This window comes from Rhizophagus irregularis, chromosome 2, assembly GCF_026210795.1.
Source record: "Rhizophagus irregularis chromosome 2, complete sequence".
In the NCBI taxonomy this organism is placed as follows: Eukaryota; Fungi; Glomeromycota; class Glomeromycetes; order Glomerales; family Glomeraceae; genus Rhizophagus; species Rhizophagus irregularis.
In genome coordinates this window covers 3,059,890-3,075,456 of record NC_089430.1, presented here as the reverse complement: position 1 = coordinate 3,075,456, position 15,567 = coordinate 3,059,890, and the positions used below count along the sequence as shown (strand labels likewise).

Below are 15,567 nucleotides of genomic sequence, written 5' to 3'. Positions count from 1 at the left end.
GGATTTTTGTACAGATTACTTGGAATTTAATACGTGTAAATCTAAAAACTTTCGATCGATACTCTTTTTGAGAAGTTACATCACGTATTATTCACATGTGATATCGCGTAACAATTAATTTTCTCGCTAGTTATTGAAAATTGGTAACATGTAAACCAAGTGGCGACCATGAAGATCTAAATCACTAATCACATGACTTAAAGTATCCAATCAAGGAACTACTCACCTACTCAATTATAAATTTATTAATCTAGTAATTTATTCATCACATCTGTAGCACCGAGTATTTTTACAATTTGCCAAACAATCACTTTTTGGTAAAAATGCTTTTTTTATTGTAACAAAATCTGCAAGAATTTGAATAAAGAATATTCTTTCTTATATTAATAGCTTTGGATACAATATAGTGCTTAGTTACAATTGTGATAATTGATTCAATTATTAAAATCAAAAAATTATATAAACAAATAATACTACTTGTAATATTGAATAGATATCATAGATATCAATGGATAAATCTTACCTTAATAGAATTTACGCATTGATGCGACCAGTTATAGACTTATAGGTCAATGATGTATATATGAATTTGAATTCTTTTATTATATAGACTTTAAAAGTTTTAATCTGTATATTATTGCTTTTGGAAAATTCTTTTCTGAAAACTATTTACTATAAAAGTTCATTATTTATAGAAGATAGAAACCAATGGATTTCCATTTTCGGTATGTAGGAGATGTCGTACCTTTGTAAATATCCTTAATATGATCATCCCTTTCGAAAAACTTCTCAACCTCCGTCTTAATTGTTTGTTTATCGGAGTTCGAATCCGCGTAGATCAGGAGATAATCTTTTTTCCGCCTTTTTTCAAAGCGCATTGACCAATGGGTTTAACACATAATTTTATCTATTTGCACTGTTACATAAAATATTTAATATTTCGTTATGGTCAATACTGGTACTTTCCGTAATTTTGGTTTAAACAGTCCCTTTTTCAAATAGAGTGAACGCTGAATAGTATTATTTTAAAAATTAAAAAACGTAGTTAAAAATTAAAGGATATAGATCCGGATTATCGTTCAAAGGATGGAGAATCCGATATCCCAATATACCAGATAGGGAATATCCATATTTATTTTGGACATCATCTAGGGACTTTAAATTCTATATAAGCGAATCATGAATAATGTAGTACATTACAAATAGTGACTTTCTAGAATTTTTATAACAGCGAGTGTAATTGTTTATCAGAGTTATGCAAAGTATATAAAGGATGAATGAATAATTTTATTCCGTTCAGAAAATTCTATCCTTTTTTATGTTATTAAAATTAATTTATCTTATATATTGCAATTAATGAATTTAAAGGATGAATTTTATAATTAAACCAGCTGGCAAATTATCATGTTCATTCATCATTTTCGTTACCTTAATGGTATGGTACATGCTAACTATTGAATTTGCCGACGCAGCAGCTGCAGGTGTGAATACCACGTACCACGTGAATTACAATTATAATTATACACGTGATTAATCTTATTGTTTTATCTACCAAGACCCAACCTATAGTATTGTATCAAGTAAATTATGCGATCCAAATGTGAAGCAGGTAAAAGAAGTAGAAAAGGATTTAATCTCAATATACTTTAAATATTAATGAATTCTTCATCCTTATATAGTATTCCGGCTATATAAGAGTCGATCAATTTACAAATCTATTTTTTTGGTTTTTTGAATCGAGAAATAATCCTAAAGGTTCTCCATTAACATTATGGTTAAATGGAGGTCCGGGATGTTCTTCAATGATAGGATTATTTCAAGAAATGGGTCCTTGTAGATCCATGGTAGGAGGAGCAGATGTTGAAGTACATCCCGAAAGTTGGAATGAAGTTTCTAATTTGTTATTTATTGATCAGGTAAAATTCTTTTTTTCGAAAAAAAATAAAAATAAAAATATTACCATAAAAGCATAAACACATTAATTCATTCTTTTATTACAGCCTGTTGATACAGGATTTTCATTTGGAAAAAAAATCGTAGCAACAACAGAACACGCTTCTCTAAATTTATATACTTTTTTACAAAAATTCTTTGAAAAATTTCCAGAATATTCTAAAATGGATTTCCATATTTTTGGTGAATCTTATGCGGGGCATTATAGTAAGTCTGGGTTATTTCAACGTTTTTTCATCGCAATTGATATTTGTATTGTACTTTATAGTAACGTAAATTTTACTGCGTCACGCACGTGCTATAGTACCTTCTGTTGCAAAGTTGATAGATGAGAATAATATTTTAATTAAATCGAATTACTTAAAAGCAATACCAATTAATCTTAAATCTATTGGAATCGGAAATGGACAAATTGATCCCAAAACTACATAGTAAATTTTTTTAATATTTATTTATTAAAGTATGTATATACACTATATATTTACATATATATTCATATATATTTTGTTCTCGACATGTAGTAAATCTTATCCAGATTTCCTAGAATTTAATTCATGTAAGTTATGTGGAAACTTAAAACATTCAATCACACAATTTATTCGTATTGACAGACTTTTATCTAATGTTTATTATTTAGATGGTCCTAAACTAAATTCAAGTGAACTCGCAGCAATGCGATCAGAATTGCCTGAATGCCTACAATCAAGTAAACTTCATAAATTCCTGTAATAATTTAAGTGATTTAAGCGATTTTTATAAAGAAAAATAACTTAACCAATTTTTTCTTCACCAGTTGACCTTTGTTATACAACAGGAAATGTAGTTGATTGCATAAATGCAATAGAAACTTGTCTCTTTTCTAAATATTATTCTCATTTTATAAATTCTGGATTAAATCCTTTTGATATTAGAACTTCCATAGCAACGATAAATACTTATCCACCAAAAGATTATGAAATTTATTTGACCAAACCTGAAATAATGGCAGCTATTGGTGCACAAAAAAATTATGCTAATTGTTCGAAGGATTCTTTTGATCGGTTTGTCTATCAAGGTGATTTGTAAGTAAATTAAGAAAACAATTTTTTTTTTTGTGATTTAAATCGAAAAAGATAAAATAGATATAACATTTTATATCTTATTTTTATATTAGAGAGCAAAGTCATAAGGCAGATGTTGAATATCTTCTTTATAGGGGATTTCCTGTATTATTATATTATGGTGATGCAGATTTTAGATGTAACTGGTAAGTATTAAATGAAAGATTTCGTTTTATTTTACTCAAATTATTCTTTTAATCTGCTTCTTTTTCTTTTAGGTTTAGTGGAAGAGAGTTGGTAGATGCATTAATATGGAAATTTCAATCTGATTTTAATAATGCAACAGTAAAAAAATGGACAGTTGGTAATACAATTGCTGGAGAAATAAAATCTTTTGATAAATTAACATTTATTAGAATATATGAAGCAGGTCATGAAGCTCCTTTTTATCAACCTGTAAATTCTTTAGAAATGTTTACCAAATGGATTAATAATAAAGCATTAACAACTATAAATAAGAGGAGGATAAAATAATAATAATGTTATTTTTTTTTCTCATAGAAATCACATTACTAAATATTATCATTAATTTTATCATTAATTTATTTATTATTAGTCTCAATTAATTCTTTATCATTGTTCTTTAATTAATAAAAATATTATTAAAAATATTTATATTTAAAATAAAATCAAGTTTCTTATTAACTTTTTGTTGAAATTGTAATTAAAACCTTTGGATTTATACAGAAGGCAATCAAAAGTATGCGGACATTTTTATTTTACCAAATTATGCTGAACATTACATATTAATGTAATATAAATTAAACATTATTCTGTACTTACAGTCATAATAAACAACTCTTATACTTCATATTTTTCAGAATTTTTTGGAAATATGAAAATGCTCGTTGCAAAAATTCTATAATTTATATAACAAGTATAATAATAAGTTAAAAATTGTAAAAAATTACAGTCAAAGTTCATTATAGTGAACTTTCCGTTCCACTATATAATTTTTTCCCTTTTTTTCACTATAACAAGATTTATTAAGAAAATTCACTATATCAGGAGAAATTAATTATAAAGAAAAAAATCAATAGGTCACTATAACACAATTTTACTTAATATTCATTATAACGAGATTCACTATAACGAGTATAATTTAGTCATTATTAATCCAATCAATATGTATTTGCAATCATTTGAAACGTCTTAATAAGATGAATACAATGAGCTAAAGATTATGAAAATCCAATCATTGGATTAAATATTCATATAGAAATATCTAAATGTTTAAAACATAATTGTACACTGAATATTGATTATGTAAAGATGATATTACTATCATTCGAATCCTCTCAATAAGACGAATCAAATGAATGTAAAATTATGAAATTTCAATTATTAGATACCTAAATATCTTTAAATGTCTGTATAATATTAATCACCCTCTGTATTATTAGGCCAGTAGTAACCCATTCATCTTAGTTCTACAAGTTTCATAGTAATTTTTTTCCTCCTATAAAGGTATTTTAAAGTATCCAAGCAATGCATTTATAAAACATATTAAGTATATCTTTAAAAAGAACTAACTAAGTCTAATCTCTAGAAATTAAAATCAATTTTTACATTTAAAATTAATTCTGATTAATCATTTTTAACTGATTATATACCATTAAATTTGTGGCAAAACAACTCCAATAATTACAATTAATATAAAAACCATTCCATTTATTTAATTTTTGTGTTTTTACATCAAAATAAATGTTTAAGTAATCAGTAGTAATTCTAACCAAGTTTATAATTATAGCCAGAATTAAGTAATACCATTCAAATTTTGTGAGATGTAAAGATTTGTAACAAAATTTTATATAACAGTTACATAATATAGAATTATATCAATTTTTTATTTAATAATCAAAATCAATTTTAATTTGATTTTTAATTAATTTGGTTTGGTAAAATTGATTTCAATTCCTACTAACCCTTCAGTATACCATCTTTTTTATTACAATTTATTATAATATCTATTATATATAACAAATAGATCAAGAATACAATCCATTTTAAAAAAATATTTCTTAAAATTGCTTTTCTAATCTATTATATTTATCGTAATAAAACATTGCTATTTTATAGAACATATCCTCTATTATTTACTATTTTTTTTATTAATTACATCCTTAATACACTTAGTTGTTAAAGTCTTAAAGGTTTCAGTTGCAGTGATTGTTCTAGAAGGTGAGTGGGTATATCTTGTTCAGAAATATTAAACAAATTTACAACGTCAGCTTCCTTCTTCTCGCTTATCACATTCAATATTTGTATGATAACATAGAATCTCTTTCGGAATAAAAGCTAATGGCTGGAATTTGATCGATCATAAACATTTTCATGTCGAATACGATAAATATATCCTTTTAAAGAATCCATTATGATAAGCTGAATCCTATTATCTCCTTGAAGTACCCCACTTCCTCACATAGTATTCTATCATTTCACATTCAGTGAAAAGCTGCACCATAATGTCATTTTACATTTTACATAATTTTAGCGAATCTGTTAAGTATTTATCTCCACACTTGCCTTTCCACTTATGTTTTACACGATCTGAACACGCCATCTCCTTTTCGGCCAATCATCTTTCGTATCTTCTTCCGTTCATCTACTGATCTTTCATCATTTTTCCGGTCGCTTGGCACAAGGCTCATCTCATCCCTCTCCACGCTTTAGCTCAACTTCCAGATTATGAAAGAGTGGATCAATAAAATGTGCCCACACGTTCATTTTGAACTAACTTTCCAATTGTAATTCAACAAATGGATTTTCTTCCCTCTCTACAAGACAGCATTAATCGATAAGCGTAATTAATGAAAATCAAGATCAAAATGAATACTCTGATCAAAATTTGATACATATGGTTTGGCAAAAGCCTTTCACAGATCCTTGGTATTGTCAATATTAAGCGTATACTTTTTCAAGTTCAGGTTGAGGCTGTTCAAGTTTTGGCCGGGACTTAATTATGTCCACATTTGATATGAATCCATACTCGAATATGCTTCATGAAAGGATTCCATATCAGCTTTGAAATTGAGGTTGGTTCTTCTTGCTCAGTGTTTTTATATGAACTGTTGGAGGAGGCTTCAGAATTATCACGAACTCTTCTACTAGATGATGCAATGAATGGATCGACAACATTCTTGCTGGTAGTTTTGACCTATTCATATAACAAGTAGTAGAAAAAATTTATAAGAAATTCTGTGAAAAATCCTTATCACAGTATTTTATACTGACCTTCCTTGAAGAAGACAATTCTTTATCAACCTTTTTTGAAAGTGATAATTGTTTTTTACGTTTTTGAGTTCGGATAGGAATGGTGGGTTGGAAATCATCATCAGACTAAACAAAAAAGAAAAAATTAAAATTGCTTTTACCAAATAGCTAATATCCTGCCAATTCTTACAACTTCCAATTAAAAATTACCTCTTGGACTTGTTTTAATAATAATCCAGTAAAGGAAGGTTCTTTATCCTAAGGAAAGTTATAAATCAGTATCATTTGAAATCAATGATTGTATTCTTAACTAGACTTACCTTTTCTTCGACTTTTGATAAAAGTTTCTTACTTTCAGCTGAAGTATTCATTACGTCCTGCTTATAATAAAATAAATGACAATTAAAAAATTGTCTTCAATATATTTTAATTCTAACTTAACAATTTGGCAGTATTAGTTCTTTTCCTATTACATATCCCAAATTTCTATATTTTTTTTCCATCTAATACTAATCTAATGTGTCAATAAAAATCCCACATTATTTTAGTAGCTTCTGATGATATGATCCTATTGTCTGTAAATTCCCGTAAAAGTTAATAGATATCGAAGTCTCACTAGCCATTTTTCTATCCTTTTCCTAATTTCAAGCAAGATTCCGATCTGGTGAGAGCCCTAACGCGTAAAATTTGATAAATTAGTAATATTCTTGATTAGTGTATTTATCAATATCCTCCTATTTTTATCCCACCAGGTCAACCCTGAGCTTTGAACGTAAAACAACCCTCGAGATTGTTCGCGCCCCAGCACTAACTTCGTGGCTCGCCCTTGAGACTTGAATGATACAAGACCCCGAGATCCCGCACACGTCAAATTCTAGTTTTTAACTAAAGACAAAAAAAAATATGAATTTACCTCTATATCTTGCAAGCAATTCCTTTGCTCGTTTGCACTTTTGTCCTCGGCGATGGCCTCAAGAGATTTAAGATAAATACTTATTTTGTCACTTATGTCTTCAAGTTCACAGCCCTCTAAGAAGTATTTAACATTCCACTTAGACTTTTCAATTAAAATAAACGAATCTGTTTTTCAGACACAAGTGTAATAATACAAACTCGCGTTTTTGTCAGTCAGTGGCTCAGTGCATACCGATATGTTGCGCAATTTCAGTCTCTATTCCAATCTGTGGCATTTCATTTACACAAAACTGAAGTGTTTAAACGTTTGTCTAAATATAAAATTCTCATAAAATTCTCATCCCTATACTCTTTTACTACACTAGATTTTCGAGATAACCCATATCTACGAAATTTTTGTCTATCTATATCACTACCTTTCGCACAGACTATGTGAAAGATTATTCCCAATAAGAGAACTTCCGGAGATTAAGTAATTTCGGACCTATAGCATAAATTTGGTAGATTAGCAATTGAGGTAAAAGAATAATCAATGCAATATTTCCTATTCATACTTGCCTATTTTAACAACATTCCAATCCGACTTATATTTAAGAAATTTGTTGCTTAATGCGTTATAACAGATTTTTTATCGCTGCGCCAAACATCAAGTGTATCAGCACAATTTGCCCACTCCTGTATCAGCCCTTTTACATGCAGCTACCATGGTTGTAGCTAGTATATTCTTATTACTCCGAATTTCTCCTTTGTTAAAGCACAGTGAAACGGCTCTGTTATTACTTCTTTGGATCGGATCTTTGAGGCGGCTACCACTGGTCTTTTCCAAAATGATCTCAAACGAGTGATTACTTACTCAACTTGTAGCCAATTAGATATGTTAATGGTGGCTTTCGGTATATCTCAATACAATGCTGCCCTTTTTCATTCAGTAATCATGCTTTCTTCAAGGCCGCTTTTTCTGTCAGCGCCTGCTTTAAATTCAGCTATATACTGGGAACTCCACCTGCAAAGACCAAAGGTTTAGATGGACAATCAGCAGGAAACTGTATAAGTGAATTATATAGGATCCTCAGAGGCCACAGAGGCCATACGCTGAAAATTTCTATATAGCCTGGACTATTTCTAGAGGAAAATTTAGATATACTGTACTGCGCCAAATTTTTTGATGATCTTCCCCAGTAACACCATCAAAAAAAGCTCGGGAATGTGATTTTTGAGCATGTGATTTTGTTACATACGGCGCAGTTTGTGGCAACTGATCTATTATCGCGTATTATTTAAGCTATTATTTAAGCTTTCTTTTCGCGTCTACATTACCAAATACCAAGAATACAATTTTTTTTAAAAAATAAAAAGTTGGCTTATTTTCTTTACAATATCTATAAATCTTTTAATACAAAACTCGCAGAAAATATGAAACCTGTAGAAATACCAAGTAAGCAATAATACTAGTTCAACAAACTAAATTGCGACTGTTATTTTGACAGCCTAATTAATGCAACCTTCTCTTCTAAAAGAGCAAAACTAGTCTGTAGTAAGGAATATAGTCCTATTAATAAATTAGGTGAAGACGTTGAACATTATCAAATAAGTGAACCATGCCATTAACATGGAAGGGGCAAACTGATAGCACTCATTATTTACAATAATTTATTTTAAATTAATGTATTTTAATAAATTGAAATTGAATAAATTTTATTGTTAAATTAATATTACATTCTATTTTAATAAAATAATTACTCAAATTTCATTAATTTAAAAGATTTTGTTTTACTCTTATGAATTAACAACTATAAAATTTCATTATATTCTCAAGCAATCATCTTTGGAGTGGAGTATCTTAGGATAAAGAAAATTAGTTTAGGCCGAAATACTTATCTTTGAAGATAACATTGACGTTGGAGTATCTTAGGGTTAGGGTGAGGAAAGTTGATTTAGGCGGAAATACATATCCTTGAAGATGACGTAGATGTTGGAGTTTCTTAGGGTTAGGGTAAGGAAAGTTGATCTATTCTTGAAGATAACGTAGACGTGGAGTTTCTTAGGGTTAGGTAAGGAAGGTTAGTTCAGGCTGAAACTTTTACCTTTGGAGTTATTTAGGGTTAAGTTGCAATAGCTGCGTAGTGCAATTTCAATAGCCACACTTAGCTACAGTCAAATCACATGAATCACGTGCCCGAGCTTTTTTTGATGGTTACGCTGGGGGAGTTTTTTTTGATGCTAGAAATCAGATGATAGAAAAGCCACCTGCGCTGATGAGACACGTGAAGTCGGCAGACCGCTTTATTTTGAAACATCTGTAAAGGCGGAAAATCGATTAACATTGTGATGACAAGTTTCAAGAAGTTAGCTGAGCAATAAAACCGACTTACTTTATTATTACTTTGAGTTCGTTTGATTGTTAATATCAATGATTTTAATAACGGTAAGCTTGATTGGTTTGAACTTTTTTGCTTTACTTACGCGGATAAAAAGGATTCACTAACAGAGGCATCACCTTTTTATATAATTTCCAGGATCGATTTTTGGAATGCGCTTTTGGGGCAAATTACGTTAATATATTACATCACGAAAATCTGATCAACGGATCCACTTAAAATTATAATAAAAAACTTTGGCACTGCCCATATACAAAGATCAACAAGGAGGTCTTTTTTGTTATGCGTAAAGCTTTTGAGTATATGCGGGAAAGTTCGAAAATAAATTACTTATTCCCGTGATAAATGATGTCTATACTAAAATGTTTCTAATGTTACTGCGCATTTATCAAGTTCTGGATTAAGTTTTGTTATAATAAAACTTGTTAGAAATTTTAGCATACACAATTCCCTCTCCCTCAACCAACATCATGCGAAAAAAATGATGTCTGGTAAATTAATTGCACTAATTGCGTCTTTGCTTTATTGATCGTACGAGAAAATACGAGTCGTAACCTGCTACATGATGACGTTATCCTAAACTAATTTATTCAGTTTATTATTCTCCTTTACAAGATAGTCCACTAATGATACCTTTCGGAGTTCTGTAATTTCGAAATTAATAATATTGTTCTAGAATCTAACTCTAGCCACGTCTGCAAGATCTGATGCTAATCCTAATGCGAATATTTGCTGTGTATAAAACCTATACCATCAATCACAAGAGCATTAATTATGCAAATTTTTTGACACGAATTGTACTCGAGGACATTCACACCGCTTATATATTCCTTCTGATACTTTTTACACCTTTTGCAGTATACAATATATGTAAGTGATGTGATGATCGAAGTTTTATTAATATGATACATGTAAAAAAATAAATACGCCTACTCAATACTTTCCGCTGAAAATAAATGATTGCGGTTATTATGATACAATGGCCTACATGTCCACGAATGAATTTATTTTTACATACGTCTCACGTGATTTTGCTAGGAAAAACCCTGCGCATTTCAGGGACAAATCTGCCTCATCTATGCTACGACTGCAAACTGAAATTTATTGCTTCAAGAGTTACAGCTAAGACAATACTCAGTTCCATTTCTATACCATTTACCATATAATATATAATTCCCATGTTCTCCATCACAAATAGGGCATGATGAGTCCCATGGATGAGCCAATGCAAAATTATAATTATCAATCTTCCTAAAGCTATTTCAGAATTTTAAGTATGTGAAATGCTCTAAGATGGATTTGATAATTAATTCTGGATCAGGTTTGGCTTTGTAAATAATAGGCTTGAAATCAGAAACTTGAGGCTTTCTATATTTTTGTATAAGTTAAAACAAATCTTATCTGTCAAAATGCTTGGTAAACCAGTTAATTTGGCATGCCAATCCAGATATTTGGGATTAATATTTTATCATACTTGGATATAATGCCTTTTTATATTATAGCAAATCAATTTAAATTAGATTATAGTTAACATTAATTAGCCCTAAAAAATATTATATAATGAAGTATGAACAAATAGAATATTGTAAAATGATAAGATTATTATACAACTATTTCAATTTTATGCTATTAATATTTAATAAAATAGGATCTAACTTTATATCTACCTTCTAAACTTTCTTCATTATCATACTCTAACTTGTCTAATAAGCATAATTTCTTATTAGCAATTTCATAATAATCAAAATTTTTACTAGTAATGCTTGTCTAAACTCTTTGCCAAAAATTTCTAATTAGTTTTGATTTTGTTATTAATTAAACTATATATAATCAATCCTCTATCATAATTACTTCCTATATAAATTACATTATATAAAATTTTATATGATCTAATATACTAATAAATATATTAAAAAACCTCTTCTATAGTTATAATCAGGATTGGAAAAATATGGTGTATAAGGCAAAATTTTAGTATAGTACTGTACTGTACTATACAGTACAATTAGTACATTGTACTTAAAATTTTAAATACCATATATTTAATAATTTATATATAAAGTTACTTCAAATGCTAACTTGAATTTAATGAGCTTAATTTTATCAAAATCTAATCACTGGACCACTTAAAACCAGGGTATATATGCCTCTGTAATTTATATAAAAAATGTACTTGTACTAAAAAAACTCAGTACAGTACATTTCCCAACCCTGATTATAATATATGACTTTTTTTATAATTACACCTTTTTTTTCAGTTTCAACTTTCAAGAGATGTAACTATAAAGGGAATTAACTGTAGTAATAATTTTTAATTTTAATTTTAATTATATCCCTTAAACTATTTTGCAGTTAAATTTACCTGCAATTTTATTTTTTAGTTAAAAATACTTTTAAATAGTATCCAGAAATATATATATAAGAGTCAGGTTTGAGTTTATGTATTTTAAACTAAAAAAATCATAAAATCTTTCCTTTTTTAGATAATTTTTAATAATGCCAGTCAGAATTTTATTTCCTATTATAGTAACTAACTGACATTATCACAATTCTGGTTCTGAAAAAATACGTACAGCTTATAATAAAAAATTTTTGACTCTAGATCCTTTTAGGATCTCACTTATTTATAAAATAAGTTATCAGAATTCAGAAACTTGAAGTAAAATTTATAATTGAGAATTTTTGAAAATTCTACTATATATAGATAAATTACATCTAAAAAAAGAAATATTACATTAAGTTATTATGATTTTTTTCCTTTTTAAATCAATTATCCAATAGGATCACTAGTAAAATTACTAGTAAATTTAAAATTTTTTCCAAAGACCTTTATTAGAAGTAAGCAGGTTCTGTTCTTTTTAAATATCTTAAAATATTTTATTATATAAACCAATATTTTTGTGATAAATTCTATAGTATTTTCTAAGTAAAAATTAAAAAAAAATTTAATTTGATTAATGATTTTTTAAAAGTAAATGATTAACAAATTATAATAAATAGTAGTTAAATTTTTTAAATTAAATATCTTTTTATTCATTAATTTTAGAAATATAAAATTACTACTATTTGATACATCTTAATAAGAAGAATTTAATAGAAATAAAATTATCCTTCTACAAATATTATGTAACAGGATAACTTATAAAATCTAAAAATTTTTATTTATTAGTAATTTTAAAGTTATGATTTTATTACCATTTAATTTATTTGATAAAATAATTCAAATAATACCAAAATTACTAAAATCTAATTACTAGTTGCCAAAAAATTTGTAAAAATGTATTTGATTATTTACATTATATAAGATTCCTAAATAATATATTTCAAGAAAAAAGTATTAAAATTTAATTTAATATATACAGAATAATCTTAATAAAAGTAATAAATTTTAAATAATATTGTAAAATCTTAATATTTCAAAAAAAAAACAATTTCTATTACAATAAATTGAAAAATAATCTGTATATCTAATAAAATTTAAAGGAATATTATTAACAATATAAAGTTAAAAGTATTAATTATTTAGATAAATTTGCATTAAAATTAATTAAAGTAAAATTAAATAGATATATTTTTTTTTTATTTATAGTATGACTGGAAATTAAATAGATATAATATATATTTTAGTTAATATAATAATAATACTTTATATATGTTTAATTGAATTTAAAATCTTATATATAATTAATAATAAAGTAATTGGTTTTATAAAAAATTGAAACTAAAAGAATATTTCTTAAATATTTAGATTAATAAAAAAAAAATAAAAAATAAGTTAGATAACTTTTTACCTAAATATAAGATTCAATTTTTCTAAATCTGAATAAATTTGAAGTTAAATTAAATACTAAAAAAAATAATATACCACTTTTTTTTTTTATTTATTATATAAAATAGGAGTTGTATTTACAATTATATTATATAAAACCAGAAATTTGTTAAATATTATAGCTATTACTAATTAGTTTCTTATCTATTCTTCTGGTAATCATATTTTTCAATATAAAACTATATTATAGTAAATTAGTATTCTAAAAAGTATTATATAACTAATGAACTATTTAAAATCTTAATAAAAATTAACTACCAGTTTTTTTATATTTAAAAAAATGTAAATATTAAAATTGCTAAAATTTTGCTAAAATTACAATAAAATTATAGTAAAATCTTGGTGAAATTAATTGTAAAATTTTAGAGAAATTTAAGTAAATAATTCTATATAAAATAATAAATATTTGTTATATAATCAAATTAATTTAACAATAAAATTATTAAGGAAAAAGTAATTAAACTTAAAATATAAGAAAACAAATTTAAAAAGATAAAACAACTAGTATTATAAAAAAAAAATGAAATATTTTTACTATAAAATAAAAGAATATTAAAATTTTTGCATATAGTATATAATATATTAATATTTAAATTTTAAAAGTATTATTAGCTTTTTTTATTAATAAAGTAATAATGTCATATATACCCATCTTAGATTGATGAAAAAAAGAGCAAAAAAAATTTAAGTTATAGTTAATTTAGAAAGGGCAATGACAGATATTACCTAATATCAGTTTATTATAAGAGCTTACCCCCCCTTTCCCAGGTAAGATATATTATATATGTAATTTCCTTATATAGTATATATGTAACCTAAGATTTTTAATTACCCCCCTTCCCCCTAGAATATTAGGTAATCACTGGTAAAAAAATGATTTATCCTACACATATCTTACACATATTGGGTACTCAAAATGTAGAAAATCATGCATAAATAATACGCGTATCATACATATATCGGGTGACTTAAATATATATATCATACATATATCAGGTACCTGATAGGTATACTATATATATAAGTACCCGATATGTGTATAATATGTGTATTATTTGTGTATGATTTTCTACATTTTGAGTACCCGATATATGTAAGATATGTGTAGGATATGTGTAGGATAGACCATTTTTTTACCAGTGTAATATCTGTGCTTAGAAAGGATACTTAAAATAACAATCAGAAAAGGATTTTTTAGATCTATTTAAATTAAATTCCAAATTTTAATTTTATATAGTACTAATTCTAAGTTCCAGATTAATTTTATTAATTTTATTATAGTTCAAATCTCAAATTTCAATTTTAAATCCTAAATTATATTGAATTTTGACAATATATACAAATATATTAATCTAGTATATTTAATTTTCTTATTTATTAAATTTTAAAATATTATAAGAATAAAAATGGTAAAAAAAAAAATAAAAAAATAAAAAATATGCAAATTAATTTAATTAATCAATAGTGATGTTTATTGCTTTGGATTCAGATTATTTAATTATTATAAAAACCCTGCTTAAAAGTAGAGATAATGTCCATCAGGAAATTTTTTTAGGCGTAATTTAGTGTAATATTTCGAAGGTGGTGTAAAATTTCGAAATATTACACTAAAAACGTAATATTACAAAAGTTTACGCTCTTAAATTTGAATAATTATAGTAATTTAAGAATATCTCGCTATCTACTGATCCAATCAAGACGATCTATAGCTCATTGGAATCAGCTCATCAAGACGGATCGAATGGTAGTAAAATCGCATTTCTACAGTTGATAGAACGCTCTATAGTATGCAGTAAAGTTTTAAATTAATAGAAAATCATCTATCAAACGTAAAGATACGATTTTACTACCATTCGATCCGTCTTGATGAGCTGATTCCAATGAGCTATAGATCGTCTTGATTGGATCAGTAGATAGCGAGATATTCTTAAATTACTATAATTATTCAAATTTAAGAGCGTAAACTTTTGTAATATTACGTTTTTAGTGTAATATTTCGAAATTTTACACCACCTTCGAAATATTACACTAAATTACGCCTAAACAAATTTCCTGATGTCACAACTAAGTCTTACTATTTACAACTTACAATCTACAATCTGCAACTATAAGTTTTATTATATAGGCATAATTTTGCAACTATTTAAAAAACAGTTGGGGTATTAACCTTAGCTTAAAG

The 15,567-nt window shown here is 26.6% G+C and overlaps 2 protein-coding genes across 2 annotated transcripts; one reads left to right on the top strand and one right to left on the bottom strand.

Annotated features, from left to right (window-relative positions):
- Positions 1-1,432: 1,432 nt before the first annotated feature.
- Positions 1,433-3,679, top strand: OCT59_012035 (uncharacterized protein; the record flags this gene model as incomplete). The annotated part of the gene is made up of 10 exons (XM_025331039.2): positions 1,433-1,481; positions 1,557-1,609; positions 1,680-1,916; positions 2,001-2,160; positions 2,258-2,384; positions 2,475-2,509; positions 2,591-2,659; positions 2,747-3,014; positions 3,107-3,199; positions 3,272-3,679. 10 exons carry the CDS (start codon positions 1,433-1,435, stop codon positions 3,525-3,527), a joined length of 1,347 nt encoding a protein of 448 aa, XP_025188485.2. The 3' UTR covers positions 3,528-3,679.
- Positions 3,680-6,009: 2,330 nt separating this feature from the next.
- OCT59_012034 (uncharacterized protein) lies at positions 6,010-7,456 on the bottom strand (the record flags this gene model as incomplete). Its single annotated transcript, XM_066134185.1, has 7 exons — positions 6,010-6,210; positions 6,288-6,392; positions 6,477-6,524; positions 6,587-6,643; positions 6,883-6,939; positions 7,180-7,346; positions 7,414-7,456. 7 exons carry the CDS (start codon positions 7,454-7,456, stop codon positions 6,010-6,012), a joined length of 678 nt encoding a protein of 225 aa, XP_065989473.1.
- Positions 7,457-15,567: the final 8,111 nt, after the last annotated feature.